This window comes from Lepus europaeus, chromosome 5, assembly GCF_033115175.1.
Source record: "Lepus europaeus isolate LE1 chromosome 5, mLepTim1.pri, whole genome shotgun sequence".
Lineage (NCBI taxonomy): Eukaryota > Metazoa > Chordata > Mammalia > Lagomorpha > Leporidae > Lepus > Lepus europaeus.
This window is the reverse complement of record NC_084831.1, coordinates 3,694,198-3,716,282: the sequence shown is the minus strand read 5'-3', so window position 1 is coordinate 3,716,282 and position 22,085 is coordinate 3,694,198. Positions and strand designations below refer to the sequence as shown.

Below are 22,085 nucleotides of genomic sequence, written 5' to 3'. Positions count from 1 at the left end.
GTTAACAGGAAGCGGAGTGAGAAACAGAGCCAGGGCTTGAACCTGGCACTGGGATAGAAGGCAGCCTCCCCAGCAGTGTCCTAGCCGCTGTACCAAGTGCCCACACTAACACGTTCTAAACCTATTCTAATTCCTGCCTAGCAGTATGGTATTACCTTTGACAGAAGTTAATTTTTATAGTATGTCATTCAGCTGTGTTGATAACTTTTTTTCCCACAGAAACCTTTTATTTCAGGAATACAAATTTCATGCATTTCTGTAGCCTGTTTTAAGACCTCTGGATCAGGTTAGCCTTGAGCCAGCCTTTTCAAGATTTAAACACTCTTGGAAAAAAGGCAGCTGCTAAGTAAAACATAAAGCCCTGCGGTTCAGTTCTTTCCTCCTGCAGTCGACACATGGGGTCAGCACACCAGCGGACAGACGTTTCATCCGCCAGTCAAAGTTCCCCCACGGCCTGGTTTTCACTCCTTCCTGGTGCTCAGTGCGCTGTTCTCTGCTCCGTTTTGGTTGATTGGGTTTCTCTGGCTGCAGTTCACAACCACGGAGTGAGACTGAACGTTCGAGCCCGGACTGCAGATGAGAAGAAAGGCCCGAGCAGTAGAGGAAGGCTCCCTGGTCACTTTCAGAATTAACTCGAGGTCAGAGTCACCCACCAAGGGGGGCAGCAGACCTCCCCTCCCCAGCCTGGGCAACTTAGAGTGGCCCAGTGCTGCGGGACGGCGGGTAAGATGCTGCCTGCGATCCCAAAGCCATATTGGGAGTGCTGGTTCCAGTCCTGGCTGCTCCACTTCCCATCCAGCTCCCTGCGGTTGTGCCTCAGGGAGGCAGAGGAAGATGGCCTGAGTACAAGGACCCCTGCCATCCACATGGGAGACCTGGGTGGAGTTCCTGGCTTTGGCCTGGCCCATCCCTGACCATCACGGACATTTGGGAAGTCAATCAGTGGATGGAAGATCTCTTTCTGTCTCTCCCTCTCTCTTTGTAACTCTGCCTTTCAAATAAGTAAAATGAATCTTCTTAAAAAAAAAAAAGGAAAAAGAAACAGGGTTGTAAAAAGATGGACTGAAACAGGTGCGCACACAGGTCCCAGCCGCGCTGGGGTGGGTTCTGATCCCTCACTCATTGCTCCCTGACCTCCCTGAACTCCACCACGCTTCCAGCTTGGGGTTCATTACAGGAACCTGGGAACGTGTGGGCCCTAGGTGCCGAGGGTTAAGCTCAGCTGTCCAAAAACTGCTCGGATGATAGCATTTTGTGAGCCGCGAGGCTGAGGAACAGGAGTTTCAGCCTCGGAGGCCTGCCGCTGTGGTGCCCTTGATCCTTTAACTCCCCAGAGCCTCCGTCGTCTTATCTGCAGAGTGGAGCTACAGCACTCTGGCAGGGGGCGGGGGGCTGCACTGTGTGGGATTTGGCAGCCTCATCGGGCTGTGTTTAGGTTCCACGTCACTCAGCCAGGACTTTATGCCTCTAGGAGAGTAGTTTAACCTTTCTGTTCATTTTCTGTAACACTGACATGCAGGGAACAGGAAAGAACATTGTACTAAGCACTTGCTGTCAGCCGGGTGAGGTGTGTGTTGGTGTGTGGTGAGGATGTATGTGAAGTGCCTGGGATAAGTAGCTGTTCAGTTAATATTTGTTATCTCTTGGGTTTTGATACACACAAGGGTTTGCTTATTTTCTGAAGACATGTACCTAACCATGGTATGCTTCTTCCTGGTGCTCTCCAGCCATTGGACTACTGAGCACGTAGCACCCAAATTTATGCTGGGCATTAGGTTATGAATTCCCTGAGTTTTCTTTCTCTGTTTCAAATGCAGAGTTTTGTTTGTTTGTTTAAGATTTTGTTTATTTATTTGAGAGGCAGGGTTAGAGAGAGAGAGAGAGAGAGAGAGAGAGAGAGGTCTCCAGCTGGTTCATTCCCCAAATGGCCAGAGCTGGGTGGATCCAAAGCCAGGAGCCAGAAGCTTCTTCTGGGTCTCCCACATGGGGGCAAGGACCCAAGCACTTGGGCCATCTTCCCCTGCTTTCCCAGGCCATAAGCAGAGACTAAAAGAGGAGCATCTGGGATATGAACTGGTGCCCATAAGGGATGCCAGTGCCGCGGTGGTGGCTTAGCCAACTATACCACAGCACCGGCCCCCAAAATGCAGTTTTAACAGTTGTGTCTGAACAATGCTTCTTGCAGAGTTGGAGGTGGGGATTAGAGCCAAGCCAGAAAGTAGGATGAAAGCTCAGGAGAAATTAAAACCATGCCTGGGAAATGATTCCCGGTGGGACCCTAAGAGAGTTGCTAGCTGACAACTCTGAAGGGCACACAGGGGAGGGAGCCAGGAGGACTGGGAGGGGTGCCCTGGGAGCCAGAGCCCAGAGGGGTTTCTGTGGTGGGATTTGGCAGGGAGTAGCTGTTGAGGGCAAGCTAGTTCCTATCTCATGTATAACTAGCAAGCAGTGCAACATTAAGTGTTAACAGTGTAGTTCTCTGGTGAACCCTAAGCCAGTTGCTACCTTTCTGCTTTGGGTATTTCAAACAGTTGATGCTGAAATTTTGATGTTCTGGTTTTACATTTTCTGTCAAAATACCTGTTGTTTTTCTTTCTTTTTTAAAGGAATTCAGTTGAAAGCTTTTGTATTTGCTGTGAGCTTAGTAATAAAATAAGCAAGAAGAAAGCATGGAACATGCAATCATCAGTTTTGTTTTTTTTTTTTAAGTCGTGACCTTTATTCATAGGTTTCACTTTTGTTTTGTTTTTGTTTTTAATTTTTGACAGGCAGAGTGGATAGTGAGAGAGAGACAGAGAGAAAGGTCTTCCTTTGCCCGTTGGTTCACCCTCCAATGGCCGCCGCGGTAGGCGCGCTGCGGCCGGCGCACCGCACTGATCCGATGGCAGGAGCCAGGTGCTTCTCCTGGTCTCCCATGGGGTGCAGGGCCCAAGCACTTGGGCCATCCTCCACTGCACTCCCTGGCCACAGCAGAGAGCTGGCCTGGAAGAGGGGCAACCGGGACAGGATCGGTGCCCTGACCGGGACTAGAACCCGGTGTGCCGGCGCCGCAAGGCGGAGGATTAGCCTAGTGAGCCGCGGCGCGCCGGCCTTTTTTTTTCTTTTTGTTTTTAATTTTTGACAGGCAGAGTGGACAGTGAGAGAGAGAAACAGAGAGAAAGGTCTTCCTTTGCTGTTGGTTCACCCTCCAATGGCCGCCGCAGCTGGCACACTGCGGCCGGCGCACCGCGCTGATCCTAAGGCAGGAGCCAGGTGCTTCTCCTGGTCTCCCATGGGGTGCAGGGCCCAAGTACTTGGTCCATCCTCCACTGCACTCCCTGGCCACAGCAGAGAGCTGGCCTGGAAGAGGGGCAACCGGGATAGAATCTGGCGCCCCGACCGGGACTAGAACCCGGGGTGCCGGCACCACTAGGTGGAGGATTAGCCTGTTGAACCACAGCGCCGGCCAACAATCATCAGTTTTTGCTTGGCTATGGAACTTTAGGTTTTTATTCATATTTTTTTTCCATTTTATTTACTTTATTTATACACTGCCTTGTTCAAGAAAGGATTTAAGATAAGGCTGGTGTTGTGGTGTAGCAGGTTAGCGCAGGCATCCTGTGTGAGCACCAGTCTGAGTCCCAGCTGCTCCACTTCTGATCCAGCTCCTTTCTAATGTACCTGAGAAAGCATCAGAGGGTGGCCCAAGTGCGTGGGCCCCTGACCCACATGGGAGACCCTGAACAGGCTCCTGGCTTCAGTCTGGCACAGCCCTGGCTATGGCAGCTGTTTGGGGAGTGAACCAGCAGATGGAATATCTCTGCTTTTTTTCTCTCTCTGTCTCTCCCTCTCTGTAACTCTGCCTTTCAAACAAATAATCTTTAAAAAAGAGAGAGCGAATTTAAGACAACTAACAGATGAATAAAATAATGTAACATGGCTTTTTGTTTTTTTAAGAATCTATTTATTTGAGGGACAGAAATGTCTTCCATCTGCTGGTTCACTCCCCAAATGGCTGCAGTGTCTGGAGCTGGGCTGATCTGAAGCCGGGAGCTTCTTCCAGGTCTCCCACATGGGTGCAGGGACCCAAGCACTTGGGCCATCTTCCACTGCTTTCCTAGGCCATAGCAGAGAGCTGGTTTGGAAGAGGAGCAGCTGGGTCACAAACCAGCACCCATATGGGATGCTGGTGCCGCAGGTGGAGGCTTAGCCTACTATGCCACAGCACTGGCCCGAATAGTGTAGGTTTCAAATAGGCAGGAGGCACACATTTCTAAAAAGGAAGATCAGTGGGAATATTGGTGAGTTCTTACCACTGTGGTGGCCCACACAGCACAGACTCCTGGGAAGGCGCTTGCAGCTTGGAGTGGAAGCCGCTGCTGCTGAGACCCCTGTGTGGCTGCAGCACCTGGGAGCGGCTGCTGCACGTGTGCCTGCTGCCTCTGCAGAAGTCAGGATTCTGCACAGTGAAATGCCAAGCCAATAGCGATCAACCACAAGAGGTCTGCGTGAGTGGGCAGATAGCACAGATGAACACGGACAAGAGAAAGTACAAGGTCAGGCTTTTAGGGAAAAACACACCAAACTGGTAATGCGAAGATGGGATCTGAACCATCGATTTTGCTGGAACTCAAAAATTTGAAAGGATCTCTGCAGCTGGCTCTGAGGGAAGCTGGCCTTTTACTTCCTGTTGTGCCTCGAGGGCACCAGATAAATCCGTGGCCATGGCCAAGAAGAATAATAATGCACAGAGCTGCACAGGGCCCCCTGAGCCCGACGGGACCCTGCTCAGGAGTCGCCGGGCTGCTCCTTTGTTCTTCCCTGTGTCCCATCAGCGGCATATGCTCTCGCCCGTGAGCTTTAAAGATGGTGTGTGTCATTAGATCCCTTTTTTCAGATTTATGTTGCCAGCTTGGGAGTATTCTGAGTTTGTAAATTGTTTCCTTTTTTAAAACAAGATTTGTTTATTTGAAAGACAGAGTTAGAGAGGGAAGGAAAGATACAGATCTCCCATCTTCTGGTTTCTCCCCAAATGGCTGCATCATCCAGGGCCAGGCCGAAGCCAGGAGCCAGGAACTGCGTCCAGGTCTCCCACAGGGGTGCAGGGTCCCAAGGGCTTGGGCCATCCTCCGCTGCTTTTTCCAGGTACATTAGCAGGGAGCTGGATCTGAAGTGGAGCACCTAGGACTCGAACTAGCACCCATGTATGATGTGGGCACTGCAGGCAGCAGCTTAACCTGCTACACCACAACACCAGCGTCTCCTTAACTCTTATGTATAACTTGAGATTAAATAAACCAAAATTTTGAAGATCTTTCCTAGTTGTAGGGGCTTGGAATTGTTTCAGCAGCCTCCTGTTTAGCTTTTCTGACTCACGATGTGGTTGCTTCTCCTAAAGCTCATCTTTCCAAAGCGAAGAATTCTAAAACAACTGTGGGAGGCAGACTTCAAAATTGTGTAAAATGTGCTATGACGTGGGAGCCAGTGCCTGCAGCTCTGGCATCCAGTATGGGCACCGGCTTGAGTCCCAGCTGCTCCTCTTCCAGTCCAGCTCCCTGCTAATACACCTGGGAGAGCAGCGGAAGCTGGCCCAAGCACCTGGGCCCCTACACCCGTGGTCCTCAGCACAGGGGTTAGAGGACAGCTGACGCTCAGCCTGGCGCTTGCATGTTAAGCATTGGCTGGCAGCATTTGAAATGGCCCGGGGTGATGGTGGAGCTTCTAAAAGGGGTCAGCGTGAGGACGCAGCCGCCGCGGTCAGGACTGGGCTGGCAGTGTAGCCTCATCTGGGCCAAGTTCAGTCACTTCTCTGAGCCTGTTTCTTCATCCAGAAAATCCAGACAGCTTTCCTGCTGTGGGGCCATTTGAGAATTAAGTGAGAACGCAGGTGAGTGTTTATGCAGCAAGGGGCACACTGCTGTAAAGTAGGTTCTAGTGGGTCTGGGTGGGCATCGCAGGCCTAGAGCGAGTAAGGGATACTCCGAGTGTTTATGTGGTTCGGGTGTCTTGAGTGTGCCGTCTGTACTGTAAGTACCGGTTTCTGAGTCAGGGCTCCATGACCAAATATGTTCATTCTCTATCTTAGACAAATTGTTAAATCTTTTTGATCCTCAGTATTTCTGTCTGTACAGTGAGGATTCTGACACCCAGCTACAAGGCATTTTTTGAGTATTCAAGCATTGAACGAGGAAATACCAGTGGGATTACTTCGTTACTTATAACACAGGTGCACCTGTGACACCAACAACCCTGAACCCCACCCCCACCCCGCAGCGCTCCAGTCCTGCTGCTGCCTTGCAGGTGCTCATTCTCTGCCTTCCCTGCTTACTTCTCTCCCAAGACTCAGTCCTCACCTCTGTGGCTTTTTATTTACTTATTTTTAAAAGATTTATCTGAAAGAGAGAGGCAGAGAAATCTTCCATCCACCAGTTTACTCCACAAATGGCCATAATGACCAGGGCTGGGTCAGGCTGAAGCCAGGAGCCTGGAACTCCATCTGGGTCACCCACGTGGGAGCAGAGACATTGTGTCACTCCACCTCCCACTTCTCCCTAACTCATGCATTCCACCAGAAACAGCTGGAATGCTCTGTTTTTCTCCATTTAGTTCAGAAAAATGAACCACTTTTGATTGGTGGGGGGGGCGGGGGTGCTCCTTGAATCCTCTCGGAATTTCAGCCAGCTCTGATGGCTTCGAGGCTGCTGGCAGCTCCACAACCTTGACCTCAGTTTCTAGTGCTGTTTCCTTCGGTCTCTGATTGGGGTTTTTGTCAGCCTTACTCAAGCTGTGCCTAAGGAATACTAACGGTATAGGTCACGTTGCCTTTCCCCTGCAAACCATATCTGGCGTGTTCTGTTTGTTGGGTAAAGGGCAAGCTCCCTGGCACCACTTTTTAAACTCCCTAGAATTAGTTGTCTGCTGCATTTTCTGTCTGCCGGCTGCACAGTGCGCTCCTCGCGGTCAGGGGCTGTGGCTGTCTGGTTCACCCTTCCATCTGCTCAGTGCCAGGCACATAGCAAGGACAGCCGTGCCTGCGGAACATTTCGGTCAGTGATGGCCTGCATGTCCAAAGGTGGTCTCGTTAGGTTGGATCCCCTAGTGACGCCTTGACTGTCTGGCTATGTGTAAGCATACTGGGATTTTCACACTGCAGCGAAATTGCCTGTGGCACATCTCAGAATATATCCTGGTTGGGAAGTGACATGTGACCCTGAATGAACAGGCAGATGGATACATGTCCAGATGGATTTCTGGCCTCCTTAGGCTCCTGGCTCTTGGCAGTTGGCTCAGTGTTGTCTTTCTGTCCCCAGCACCAGCCTGTGTCTCCAGAGCGCTCTTTTCCCCTGAAACACTTCAGCCCATCTTGGATCCCAGAGCAAATCGGAATTCACCGTTTGTGTTCACACTGTTTAATCTCCCTGCTTTCAGGAAGTTTTCTTTGCACTTGATGCCCTGGACTTATTTCTGCACGATGAATGTTAGGTGTCTGCTTTATGTCACTTAGTTAAATACATGTGTGGTTTTTAAAAATATTTATTTACTTGAGAGGCAGAGAAACAGACACAGCTCCCATCCACTGGTCCACTCCCCGTGGGCCCACTGGCCCAGGCTAAAGCCAAAGCCAGAAACTCAGTCCAGGTGTCCCACAGGTGGTAGGGGCTCAGTTACTTGAGCCATCATCCCTCCTCCCCAGAATCTGCACTGGCAAGGAGCTGGAGTCAGGAGGTGGACCAAAGAGTCCAACCTGGTGGTCGTGTTAACGGTGTCTGAGCTGCTTAGCTTATGCTCACCCCACGTGGATTTTTTCTTTTAAAGATTTATTTTATTTATTTGAAAGACAGAGTTACAGATAGAGGCAGAGACAGAGAGAGAGGTCTTCCATCTGCTGGTTCATTCCTCAGATGGCCGCAGTGGCCAGAGCTGCGCCGATCCAAAGCCAGGAGCCTCCTCCGGGTCTCCCACGTGGGTGCAGGGGCCCAAGGACTTGGGCCATCGTCCACTGCTTTCCCAGGCCACAGCAGAGAGCTGGATCGGAAGAGGAGCAGCTGGGACTCGAACCGGCGCCCATATGGGATGCCGGCGCTTCAGGCCAGGGCTTTAACCCATTGCACCACAGCGCCAGCCCCCTCACATGGATTTTTTTAGGGGGCAAAAACACTTTTAGTCTCTCTTTGAGGGCAGAGACCATTTGTATTTCTTTTGCGCCTCTCGTGGTCCCTACGGCCAGGCCGACATCAGTAGCCTTAGTGATTGGCAGGTGCTGGCTCCCGTTGTTCTTGAGCGTTTTACCTATGGCACACTGGCAGTCCTGAGGAACACATTGCAGTTTTAGCGATCTGATCATCCCAGGGAGCTTACTCTTAGAAGGACTCTATGGTTATCAGTTTGTTAAATCTGAGTTTTCACTTAGGGAATTGGTTAAAGTCGGGTATAGGAAGAAGACAGCAAATCCAAACACACACCTTTCTGCCTGGGTCCTCGAGCTGTCTGGGCTGTGAAGAACCAGTCCAAGCCGGTGAGCGTCCTCCTGGGGAGGGACAGCGGTTCTCCCTTCCTGGGCGACCCCGTTTCCCTCTGGCAGAGGGATTAGCTTCCTCTTCCGTTTCTGTGTTGCAGCAGGAGATGGCTGTGCGTTTGTCATCTTTTGCACTATCACCAGTAATGATGTTTGTAAAAGAAAAATAAGTTATAGCTGGAGCCCGTGTCCTTTATGCAATTGCTTTTCTTTTGTCAGTTACATAGAGCTGAGTTTTTACAGTAGATACAGGCTAGTCTCATTCAAATCCTGCTCTACGTGGAGCATCTCTTACAAAGATCTCTCAGCAGGTTGAGTTGGGACAGCCTGCACTGTGGGTGACTGACATTGTTGGGTGCTCTGAGCTCTTGAGGATAGGTTCATGTGCAGGAACTGATTGCCAGACCCTCCAAAATGTTCCCGTGTCAATGCAGAGGGGAGAAGTTTGTGTGTAGCAGGAAAAATGGCCTCAGAGTGTGGCAGAGCTGTGTGTGAGAAGGGTTTGTGTTGTGGGACGTGTTGGGCTGAAGGGTTGGAGCCTTTGCACAGTGAAGTAGGAAGGTCCTTGTTGTTTTAACCATGTCAGTGCCTGGTGCATGTACGGCTTGGTCTGTCAGTGCCATCAGGATCTACTAAGTGGCACCAAAGGATAGGAGACGCCCTTTCTCCCCGAAACTGCCCTTACTCAGCAGAACGCACCCATCTGTCTTGGTGCTGTAATCTCTGAAATCTGCTTTGTCCTTTAAAGTGCGTGAGTACTGAGTGTCATTTAGAATGTACAGGTTTTTATTAGCTGGTGCAGTTTATTTCAATCAGATTGTTGTGGAACATATGGACAGTAATGAATCTTCAATAGTGGTAATTAGGCAAACTTCCCAAAATCCAATAGCATCTAGTTTGTGGAAACTTAGTTGCTGAAATTCAGTAATGTAGATAGGGCCTGGAAGTGCGAGTTTGAAATTACTTCAGCAACAAAAAACTTGGTGGCTCTGCTATTCCTAAAGTGGATGTGCGTGTGAGATATTACGGAATTGTCACTACTGTTCCTGAAGTGGGTGTGCACGTGAGGTATTACAGAATTGTCACCTGTGTGCTCTAGTCCATCTTCAGTCATTGTGGTAGTTGGGAGTGCTGGACTCCAAACGTTGACTCTTGGTGTGACTGCCACATGGCAGGACTGCCCTTCCTGGTCCCCTTAGGGTTGAGTGGGCCCTCTAACTAGCTCTGACCAGTGATGGGAGCCAGGGTGATGTGTGTCACCTGCAGGCACCAGTGTGAACCAGAGGGTCTCTGGCATGGTCCCAAAGGGCGACTGCTCTGGCTGGGGATGCTACCACGCTGAGTGACATCTGCTGAGACGCCAGTAGAGGCGGGGAGGGACACGTGGAATTTCCAGCCCATGCTTGGTAGGCCTTTTGGTGGTGGGACCTCTACATTGTGGAGGATACCAAAGAGCTTCTATTTGTGTGAACTGTAACTATTGCTGTTGAATTACACATAAAACAGTGTTGCAAAATAAGACACAAATACAAATGTACTTGTATTTTAGAGTAGACACGAGAAAATAAGATTTCAGAGTTAACTGTATTGGATAATAATGAAATTAGATATATGAAGGATCTTCAAAAAATTCAGGGAAATGCATGTTAGGGAAAAAAACTACATGAATTTCAAAATTTTTTCCATCAAAACAAGCTAGTGTCCAGTCCTGGCTACTCTGGGCTTCCAGTTCCACTTCTTATTGATGCACCCGGGAGACAGCACATTTGGCCAAGTGTTTGGGGCCTTGTCACCCGTGGGGAGACCTGGATGGATTTCCTGGCTTCATCCTGGTGCAGCCCTGGTTGTGGTGGGCATTTGGGGAGTGAACCAGTGGATGGAAAGTCTGTCTCTCCCTCTCTCTGCCACTCTGCGTTTTAAATTAATAAGGCCGAGCAGTATTGCTGCACCTGTGCTACAGGGCGCCGGGGGAACCCGCCCTCCCCGAGACAAGTTGCTGGCAGCGCACAGAGACCCTCTGACTGCCGTCTTTTCCAGGCTGCTGCTTCTCTTCCCAGCACAGTGCTTGCTCCCCGCCCCCAACACAGAGCCTCTCAGGATAATGGCGACAGCTGAGGTGCTGAACATTAGTAACATAAGAAACAAAAAAAAAAAAACTCTGAGTGAAACAGAAGTCTACAAATCGTTAGATAAACCAGGAGAATCTTCCTGCAGTCCAAGGGCCAGAATAGAGCAGGAAATTCAGTTAGAAAGAATCATCTAGGGTGCTGATGCTGTGGCATAGTGGGCTAAGCCTCTGCCTGTAGTGCCGGCATCCCACATGGGTGCCAGTTCTTGTCCCAGCTGATCCTCTCTGATCTAGCTTTCTGTTATGGCCTGGGAAAGCAGCAGAGGATGGCCCAAGTGCTTGGGCCCCCACACCTATGTTGGGGACCCAGAGGAAGCTCCTGCCTCCTGGCTTTAGATCAGCTCAGTTCCGGCCATTGTGGGCATTTGAAGAGTGAACCAGCAGGTGGAAGACCTTTTTCTCTATCTGTAACTCTACCTCTCAAATAATAAAATCTTAAACAAACAAAGATTCATCTAGAAGGGAAAGCTGCAGCCCCAAAATAAAATTACCTGTTGCATTTTTCAGTTATAACAAGAAGCAGGTATTGGGGCCAGCGCTGTAGCTTAGAAGTTAAGCCCCCACCTACAATGCCGTCATCCTACATGGGCATCATCCCATATGGGCACCGGTTCAAGTCCCGGCTGCTCCACTTCTAATCTAGCTCCCTGCTAATGTGCCTAAGAAAGCAATGGTGGCCGGCACCGTGGCTCAATAGGCTAATCCTCCACCTAGCGGCGCCGGTACACCGGGTTCTAGTCCCGGTCAGGGCGCCGGATTCTGTCCCGGTTGCCCCTCTTCCAGGCCAGCTCTCTGCTGTGGCCTGGGAGTGCAGTGGAGGATGGCCCAAGTGTTTGGGCCCTGCACCCCATGGGAGACCAGGAGAAGCACCTGGCTCCTACCTTCGGATCAGCGCAGTGCGCCGGCCGCAGTGTGCCGGCCGTGCCAGCCATTGGAGGGTGAACCAACAGCAAAAGGAAGACCTTTCTCTTGTCTCTCTCTCTCTCATTGTCCACTCTGTCAAAAAAAAAGAAAAAAAGAAAAGAAAGAAAGAAAGCAATGGTACCCTGCACCCATGTAGAGACCCTGAAGAAACTCCTGGCTCTTGGTTTCGTCCTGGCCCAGCCCCAGCCATTGCAGCCATTTGGGGAGTGAACCAGCTCTCTCTACTTCTCTATCTCTGCCTGTCAAATAAATATGTGAAGTCTTTAAAAAAAAAAAAAAAAAAGAACAGCAAGTATCAACACTGCTTTTACCAGAAAATATAGGGCAATGGTGTTCATTGAGCCCAGTGTGAAGCGCTTCCCCCGAGGGGGTCTGCAGAGGGACGGTAACTGGCTCTTTCCCCGAAGGAAACCCTGGTGTCAAGGAAAGACGCACGCCTTGCCCCCTGAAGTGGAGACGCTTTTCAGGGACGATGCCAGAGATGCCCCTGGGCTAAATGTCTGTCCCGTTTCTTGTGTTTGTTTTATTATTTATATTATTTGAAAAGCAGTGAGACAGAGACAAGGGGGCGTGCCTGTCCACTGCTGCACTCCCCAAGGTCCCACAACGGCCAAGATTCGCTAGGCTGAGGCTAGAAGCCAGGAGCTCGCCAAACCTCCCACGTGGGATTCAAGTACTGCTGCCTCCCTGGTGGCCATCCCAGCTGGCAGCTTCACCGCTAGGCCAAGCACCCGTCCCCGTTTCTGTTCTAAGTATTTATAGCTATAAACTTCCCCCTTAGTGCTTGCTTTCACTTTGTCCTGTAAAATGTTGATGTGTTTTTCGTTGTTATTTGTCTCTAGGTATTTTCTAATGCCTTTGGTGATTTCTTCTTTGATTTGTTGCTGACTTAGAGTATTGTTTAATTTCCACACATGTGTGAATTGTCCAGTTTTTCTTCTGTTACCGATTTCTGACTTGATCCTGTTATGGTAGGAGAAGACACTTTGTATAATATCTGTCTTTTTAAATCTATTGAGGCTTAATGTGTGGCCTAACATTTAGTCTATCCAGTGAGAATATAACCAGATGATTGGGGTGATAGAACTTTTCAGACATAAAGCATGAGGCATCTCTTAATTTTGTTATAGAATTTTAGAAATAAGTATGTAGCTTTAGGTATCATTCTTAATGATATCTCATTACATTTTGAAATGATACCAGTATTTTTATGATAGTGAAAGAGGTTATCATTTATGAAATATCGAACTAGTGACCTTAACTATTCAGTTTTGATGAAAGGCCCAATCTAACCTTTTATTGAATGTGATATTTATTAAAAATGAAGTTTCTCATTTCCATTACTTAATCAATAGCACATTATGCCATTTATTAATATAATTAAAGGAGGTCTTGCAGACTAGATCTTCTCTCCCTTGTCACCTAGTTTAATGTTAATAACCAGGAAATAGCTTTCTAACCTAGAGTTGGTCCAATCTGTCCAATCCTGTAACTTTTATGAGATACGAGAAAGAACGGTTAGATTGGCAGAAAGAAATAATGTGCAATGGCTACTTAGGAAACAACAAGCCCCTTCCGTCATCACGTAATGTAAATCAATCAGGAGACACATTATATTTTCCCATTATTTTCCATTATTTATGTTTAAAACACTGGGGTTTGGTACAGGTGGTATATTGGTAAACGGGGTAAGAAATGCATTTTGTAAATAACATTGACAGAGAAGAGAGCTTATACAGGAGGAATAAAAAGGAGAAATCAGAGTGGAAATCCTGAGGCCCATCTCTTCTAGGAGCCTTGTCTTTGAACGAGAAAACACGCACTGGGAAGCGCCTGTCCCTCGGTGCATAGCTCAATGTGTTCCCACCAGCAGTGCCACTCCCTGAATGACCATGCTCACTGTCCCTGCACCAAGGCAGTGCCTCCTGCACTGTTTCAGTCTTGGTGCTTGTGATGCCAAAAGGATGTGGAAATTGAATTGTGACGATAATTACAGCAGAGCAGCTACATTCCCACTATGTTGCTAAGCACTTGTGTGTGTACTTGATGTCTCCTTTATGCCCCACGGTTACTGTGAAGGAGGTGCTATTGTCCATTGTTCAGATGAAACAAGAGTGTTTTTTATTATTATTAATTTATTTGAAAGCAGAGTTACAGAGCAAGAGGACACAGAGAGGTCTTCTATCCACTGGTTCACTCTCCAAATGGCTGCGTTGATCAGGGCAGGGCCAGGCTGAAGCCAGGCACCAGGAGTCTCCCACATGGGTACTTTCCCAGGCACATTAGCAGGGAGTCTGGATCAGAAGTGGCGCAGCTAGGGCTTGAACCAGCAACCATATGGGATGCTGCTGCTGCATTCCATGGTTTACCCCACTGTACCGCAGCGCTGGTCACAAAGTGAGGTATTTTTTGTTTTTTTAAGATTTATTTAGGGGCTGGCGCTGTGGTGCAGTGGGTTAATGCCCTGGCCTGAAGTGCCGGCATCCCGTATGGGTGTCGGTTCAGGACCCGGTTACTCCACTTCCTATCCAGCTCTCTGCTATGGCCTGGGAAAGCAGTAGAGGATGGCCCAAGTTCTTGGGCCCCTGCATCCACGTGGGAGACCCAAAGGAGGCTCCTGGCTCCTGGCTCCTGGCTCCTGGCTCCTGGCTCCTGGCTCCTGGCTCCTGGCTTTGGATTGACACAACTCCAGCCATTGCAGGCAATTGGGGAGTGAACCAGCAAATGGAAGACTCTCTCTCTCTGCCTCTTCTCACTCTGTGTAACTCTGACTTTCAAATAAATAGATAAATCTTTTAAAAAAAATTATTAATTTGAAAGAGTTACACAGAGAAGGAGAGGCAGAGAGAGAGAGATCTTCCATCCGCTGGTTCACTCCCTAGATGGCTGCAACGGCTGGAGCTGAGCCGATCCAAAGTCAGGAGCCAGGAGCCTCCTCCGGGTCTTTCCACATGGGTGCAGGGGCCCAAGGAACTGGACCATCCTCCACTGCTTTCCCAGGCCATAGCAAAGAGCTGGATTGGAAGTGGAGCTGCCGGAACTTGAACCGGCACCGATATGGAATGTCGGCACTGCAGGCAGTGGCTTTACCTGCTACACTACAGCGCTGGCCCCACAAAGTGAGATTTTCAAAGAGCTACTACTTGGCATGGGCTCCTGACTCCAGATTCCTACTAGTGCCCAACCTGGGAGGCAATAGGTAGTGGAGTTTCTGCTGACGCAGTAGGAGACCTGTATTGAATTCCCAGCTCTTGGCTTTGGCCTGGCCCAGCCCAGTAGTCATCTGGGGAAATGAATCACGGATGGACGATCTGTCTCTGTCTCTCTCTTGTGTACGTGTGTACATTTCCCTCTCCTTCTCTCTCTTTTGTTCTCTGTCTGCCTTTCAAATAAGTAAACTACCGTTTGTAAGTTTTTGCTGTGTGTTGGGCACTATGCGAGCGCTTTTTAGTCGCTGTTTCGTTTCATTCTCCCACCATCCCAGAGAGATATTAGCTCCGTTCTGGGGGAGACCTCAAGGTCACAAAGCTCCTAAGGGCAGATCCCACATCCACCTGAGGCCTGCGTCTCGGCCACCTGCACAGAAGGCTGGGGTGTTGTACACCTCAAAATAACCAGGTGGAAAGAAGAGAGGTTGGCATTTAACAGTGGTGGTCCAGTAGTGTTGTTCCCAAGGCCACCCCAAAGAGAAGAGGGAAGAAGAGAATCCGGGGGGTGGGGCAGAGCCTGGTTCTCGGGGGCCAGGGATGCTGGATCAGCAAGATCTGTGACCTGGAGCAGGTGCTGGGGACCCTCACAGAGCCCCTGACTAAAATGGCAGGTACGCTGTGTCTGAACAAGCTCGCTTCTCTGACCACGCATGGCAAGGCCAGTCCAAGCTGCACTCGACTGCGGAACACAGGCACATAGAGTTCAGGCTGAGACGGTGGTGAAGGTCACCCACCTGACCAGCGGGCACGGAGGTGGGGAGACGGCCTGGCCCTGCCGCAGCCTGTCCTCAGAGGTATGTGTCCTGTGCCTTGTCTTCAGGATTCCTCAGCTGGAACTCTGCTGAGCCGCTTGGGTTTCCTGGTTTTCTAGCACCTGAGTTAGTCATGTGGAAGAGGCTTAAATTTATTTATGCCAACAGTTCTTGCTGAACTACAGAAAAATTTTATCTTGTTGGTGAAAAGCTCATTAGTCCTGGGACTGAAAGATGGGAAATTATAGAGAAACAAAGTGTAGCATAGCCTGTGCCCAGACTCTTGTCTCTGTGACCTCTGCCCTCGAGGAGCCACCTTCCAGGAGCTGACGTGTCCTCACCGGGGCCCTGGGACCGTGCCTCTGCAGCCACGTGGCTGATCCCGGGCCCTCCCTTCAGAGCGGCTGCTCAGGAGACTTGGAGAGCCTGTGTGCTGGGCTTTTGGAGGCGAGGTTGGGGAAGCAGTTTTGCCACTTGACATGCTGCCCTGTGGAACTGGAGGTTGTAGCAGAGATGTGTGTGGGTTTTACAGGTTTCTGATTGTTTTTCAGGATCGATGTTTGTGGTGTCCCTTGTCCAAGGTGGATCGAATGGCTGTCATTCCGGTTGCACAGTTTCCTCCTTGCTGCCCATATTCCCTGTTGGGAGGGCCTTGCATTGTTTATGTCAGATAGCTGAAGTTAAAGGGCAAACCAGTCTGTGACAGTGTAGTTTCAGCTCAGGGCACGATGAGCCAGGATAGGTTCTCACGCTTCCATCCGATCTGGTAACAGCACTTCCGGTAGACTGGTCACTGTTGTGCACATAACCGGTCACTTCATTAACGGTGGAAAAGAGGCCGTGTGGAGTTATAAAGCATGACTGCATTGTGTCCCGGGACGCAGACGGCAAACACACCGTGATGTGGCTGGCAGGTCCCCTTCCACAGGCTCCCCGGGCTGCTTCTGGTCCTGATCGTGTGTGAGTAGCATCTTTGGTTCTAATTGACTTTTTCCTTCTTTAGGCCTCTTCTGAAGAGCTGAAAGCTGCCTACCGGAGGCTGTGTATGCTTTACCATCCAGACAAGCACCGAGATCCAGAGCTCAAGTCACAAGCGGAGCGGCTGTTTAACCTTGTCCACCAGGCCTATGAAGGTCAGGGGAGGGCTCGGCTTTGGAGGAACCCTTGTAGCAGATATTCGATTTTTAAGAGACTTGATTTGTAGAGAATAGAAAAAGAGAGTCCTCAGAGGCGTGTAGCAGAGCTGGTTAGGTCAGTGCTTTCTCCTGACGGGTCCTTTGAAAGGTAGTATTTTGCTTTGGAAATCAATATGTGTCCAGTAAGTAGAAAATGAGAGTCCTGTGAAGGAATAGGCCGGGCCTGAACTGCAGGGAACGCTCGGTTCTAAATCGTTTACCAGTTTTCTTCTAAAGGAAAAAGGTAAAAGGCTGATCGTTACAGCGGAGCTTTCTTTGTTCTCTTTTTTGTGAGAAGAAACAAAGACTTTTTTTTATTCAAAAGTGATTTTTGTTGGTTCTATAGCATTCAGTTAAAAAAAATTCTAACCAAAAAGAAAAAGAAATGATGTTAAGAATGTTAATAGGCAATAGAACCAAGTAATTGAAAATTGTATACTTAGGTATATCAGAAAGAAAATTTTGTGATATATTTATAAAATAAAATATAAAAGCCACTAGTGAGTGCAGTTTCTGCTTGTGTCTAGAAATGGAGAATTAATGATGGTTATGCAGCATTGTGACTTTATTAATGCTACTGAATTGTACACTTTGAAATGGTAAAATTGGCAAGTATTATGTATATTTACCACAGTTTCAAGAATAAAAATTAGAAATCTATTATATCACTCCAAAAGTATTCATTCCAGAACCATTTGGTGATTTGTCCCTTAATTAGACCAAAATTTTTAAAATATCTTCTTTTCAAAATATAGGAACTTCTTGCTGTAGACACACTAGTATATGATGTAGTTCACTTTATAGCTTTACCAAAAAGTTGGGTTTGAATGACCAGTAAAAGTCAAGCCGTAGTATGTGAGAAATGTGAGCTGTCAGTGTTATATCCTTGTAAGATTTAACCGTTCAGACCACTTACAAGCCCAAGTCTGTTTCTTCTATTGTAGTCTATCTGATTTTACTGTTGTTATCCAAATAGCTTGCTTGTATCATTTTGGAGATTCATGGAAGAGTCAGCAGGATGCCTGATCACTGCCTGTAGGGGTGCGGCAGGGGGCTGGCCCTGGCTTGGCCTGCAGGGAGACGCGCACGTAGTAAAGTGGAGAACAAATGACTCCTTGTTAATCGGAGAGACTGACTCTGGCAGTTTGGCTTCCATGTTTCCCAGGGGTCAGCATTTCTTTCTTTCTTAAGATTTATTTTTCTTATTTGAAAGGTAGAGTTACACAAAGAGATCTTCCATCTGCTGGTTCACTCTCTAAATGGCTGCAACAGCCAGGGCTATGCCAGGCCAAAGCCAGGAGGCAGGAGCTTCTTCCAGGTTTCCCACATGGGTGCAAGGGCTCAAGCACCTGGGCCATCCTCTGTTGCTTTCCTAGGCGCATTAGCAAGGAGCTGAATTGGAAGTGGAGCAGCCAGGACTCGAACTAGCACCCATATGGGATGTAGGTCCTGCAGGGTGTGGCTTAACCTGCTGTGCCACAGCACCAGCCCCAGCATTTCTTGGTTCCCCATTAGATTTGAATATAGATGGGATCATTTACATCATTTTCTAGCTAGACCTAAAAATGCCTGAGAAGTCCCTGGGGAAGGGAGATGCCAGAGCTTGGCGGAGTGGAGGAAGGAGACAGCGACTCCTGGGCTCCCTGACATTTGGTTTTGATTTGAATGTCCCTTGATAATTGCCAGCCTTTCTGAGAGATCTTTTTCTGATCTACTTTAGGAGATGTGGCAACAATGTCATGAGAAGTGCTGTTTCCTAAATGATTTACAGATAGAAGTGTACCAGAAAAATGTACACAGTCTAAACTGTAGAGTGAATAATAAATATTTTTATAATATCAAAACCTATCCTAGTTTTACGTTGAGCTTTAGGAACTAGAATGAACTTTAAAAAAAAAAAATTATTTGTTTGAAAGGCAGAGTTACAGAGTAGAACATATCCACTAGTTTATTCCGCAAATGGCTGCAGCGGCCAGGACTGGGCCAGGCTGGAGACAGGAGCCTGGAACTCCTTCTGGGTCTCCCCTGTGGGTGGCAGGGTGATGCTTTCCCAGGCATGATATCAGGGAGCTGGATCAGAAGTGGAGCAGCCAGGACTTGAACCAGTGCACATGAGATGCCAGCAGAGGCTTGACCCACTCTACCACAATGCCAGCCCTTGGAATCAATTCTTTCAAATCAGTATGCTTCCTACAGTGTGGCAGGAAGTTACTCAACTGTTTTAAAACCACTGTGATTTAGTGATTGAAGAGCCAGCGCAGCCTCTTTCAAATATGAAGCACTTGGCACTGGGGAGATCCGACTTCTCTTGTTAGATCAGAAAACCAGTTACAGAAGATGCATAGAAATGAAGAAGGTCACAGTTCTGGCCGTTGCGGCCATTTGGGGAGTGAACCAGCAGATGGAAGACCTCTCTCTCTGCCTCTGCCTCTCTGTAACTCTGCTGTTCAAATAAACAAACAAATCTTTAAAAAACAAAAGAAAAGGGCCAGCCCTTGTGTGGCACAGCAGGTTAAGCCACTGCCTGTGATGCCAGCATCCTATACGAGCGCCAATTCAAATACTAACTACTCAACTTCCAATTTACTTCCTTGCTAATGTGTCTGGAAAAACAGTGGAAGATGGCCCGAGTGTTTGGGCCCCTGCTACCTACGTGAGAGACCTAGATAGAGTTCTAGGTTTCACCCTGGCCCAGTTCTGGCCATTATGGTCATTTGGGGAGTGATCCAGTGGACTGAAGATCGATCTCTCTCTCCCTCCACCCTCCCTCTCTTTCTGTAACTCTGCCTTTCAAATAAATAATTCTTGAAAGAAAGAAAAAATAAATGAGAAGAAATGAAGAGGCCTCTAGGAAGATTATGACTGGACAGGGAAGAGGTGGGCTTACCTTCAGACACTGTTGTCGGGGCTTGCAGAGAGAACTGGAGGTGGGTTTTGCACTTTGTGAACATGTTGGTTTTCTAATTGCAGTGCTTAGTGACCCGCAAACCCGGGCCATCTATGACATATATGGGAAGAAAGGACTGGAAATGGAAGGATGGGAGGTAAGAGAAACCGCACGTGGGATGTCCCAGAAAAGTCCGTCAGACCGCTACAGCACAGCAGCCCCCAGAACCCTGCAGCCCGTGGGGATGGCTCTGAGACCATGTGAACACATCATGTCCCCTTCCTCACAGCAGCCCCCAGAACCCTGCAGCCCGTGGGGATGGCTCTGAGACCGTGTGAACACATCATGTCCCCTTCCTCACAGCAGCCCCCAGAACCCTGCAGCCCGTGGGGATGGCTCTGAGACCGTGTGAACACATCATGTCCCCTTCCTCACAGCAGCCCCCAGAACCCTGCAGCCCGTGGGGATGGCTCTGAGACCACGTGAACACATCATGTCCCCTTCCTCACAGCAGCCCCCAGAACCCTGCAGCCCGTGGGGATGGCTCTGAGACCGTGTGAACACATCATGTCCCCTTCCTCACAGCAGCCCCCAGAACCCTGCAGCCCGTGGGGATGGCTCTGAGACCGTGTGAACACATCATGTCCCCTTCCTCACAGCAGCCCCCAGAACCCTGCAGCCCGTGGGGATGGCTCTGAGACCGTGTGAACACATCATGTCCCCTTCCTCACAGCAGCCCCCAGAACCCTGCAGCCCGTGGGGATGGCTCTGAGACCGTGTGAACACTTCATGTCCCCTTCCTCACAGCAGCCCCCAGAACCCTGCAGCCCGTGGGGATGGCTCTGAGACCATGTGAACACATCATGTCCCCTTCCTCACAGCAGCCCCCAGAACCCTGCAGCCCGTGGGGATGGCTCTGAGACCATGTGAACACATCATGTCCCCTTCCTCACAGCAGCCCCCAGAACCCTGCAGCCCGTGGGGATGGCTCTGAGACCATGTGAACACATCATGTCCCCTTCCTCACAGCAGCCCCCAGAACCCTGCAGCCCGTGGGGATGGCTCTGAGACCATGTGAACACATCATGTCCCCTTCCTCACAGCAGCCCCCAGAACCCTGCAGCCCGTGGGGATGGCTCTGAGACCGTGTGAACACTTCATGTCCCCTTCCTCACAGCAGCCCCCAGAACCCTGCAGCCCGTGGGGATGGCTCTGAGACCGTGTGAACACTTCATGTCCCCTTCCTCACAGCAGCCCCCAGAACCCTGCAGCCCGTGGGGATGGCTCTGAGACCATGTGAACACATCATGTCCCCTTCCTCACCTGGAAGTTTAGTTTCAGATGTTGAGCTTTAGACTTGGCTCTGACGCTTTGTAATTCTTTGAACTCAGGTGAGTCTGACTGGCCTTTCTGTTTAACCTGTCATGGGAGAAGACAGAGGGGTGGACCCTACCACTGATTCTTAGCCCCAGGGGTGGGGGTGAGCATGACAGGTGGGCCCAGCGGTTGATGGAGATGAGTTCTTCCAGGGTGCATTTCTGTGTACACACAGTGTCCCTCCCGCCCCCTCCACAGCGTGGCCTCTCACCCTGAGTTACTAGTGAGTCACTGGGGGATGTTTCTGTTGGGAATGTGTTACTCATAGGTAACGCGAGGTAGAAGTAGGGAAGAAAGGAAAACTGCAAGGTGACAGTGACGTCCCTTCCCGTTGCGATGTACCAGTGTGTATTAGGGCATTGTCGGGCGCCGTGAGACAGAGCATACGGTGCTGTGAAAAGGTTGCCCTGGGCAGCCATGCTCTGAGAGCAGCCACTGAAGCACAGGACTCCAGGACGCCCTTTTCTTTGCCTCTGCCGGTGGCAGGGCCTTGAGCGAGTCACCTGGCTGTGATGTGCTTCCACGGCGTTGCTGGAAAGGAAGACATGAGGAGCAGGTGAAGAATGAAAGTGGAAATTAGCTGTAAACCTCTAGATTGCTGCGGGAGCATATAGGTGTGAGTATTTAATTTCATTATAGAAACTGGGTTCTGATGCCCAGAAAATGTAGGTAGACTAATAACATTGAATTAATTCTCATTGAGGTTTCGTTTTGTTTTTTAGCATCATTGGGTAAGGTTCCCCTTGAAGTTTTTTAGGTGTCAAATCTTAAGCAGATGTGCTGGTCGTGGTTCCTGCATGAAAACCTTCCAAAGGCCTTCAGGCAACAGTGAGCTAATTCTGAGCCCCGGCCCCTCAGACTGTGCTGAGTGTCCAGCTTTCCCCAGTCCCACCTCTCCCTGTTGTGTTGCTTCCGGCTCCTCACCCATCTGCATGTCCTGCCCAGCTGCAATAGGCAGTTGGCCGGCCGGTGCCGTGGCTTAACAGGCTAATCCTCTGCCTTGCGGCGCCGGCACACCGGGTTCTAGTCCCGGTCGCGGCGCCGGATTCTATCCCGGTTGCCCCTCTTCCAGGCCAGCTCTCTGCTATGGCCCGGGAAGGCAGTGGAGGATGGCCCAAGTCTTTGGGCCCTGCACCCAC

The 22,085-nt window shown here is 49.6% G+C and overlaps 1 protein-coding gene across 1 annotated transcript in view; it reads left to right on the top strand.

The window, feature by feature from the left end:
- DNAJC11 (DnaJ heat shock protein family (Hsp40) member C11) overlaps positions 1–22,085 on the top strand; it is a 62,330-nt gene that overhangs the window by 3,943 nt on the left and 36,302 nt on the right. The window contains exons 2-3 of the mRNA XM_062190359.1: positions 16,511–16,640; positions 19,653–19,726. Of these exons, the coding sequence (XP_062046343.1) occupies positions 16,511–16,640; positions 19,653–19,726 (204 nt within the window). The remainder of the gene's footprint in view (positions 1–16,510; positions 16,641–19,652; positions 19,727–22,085) is intronic.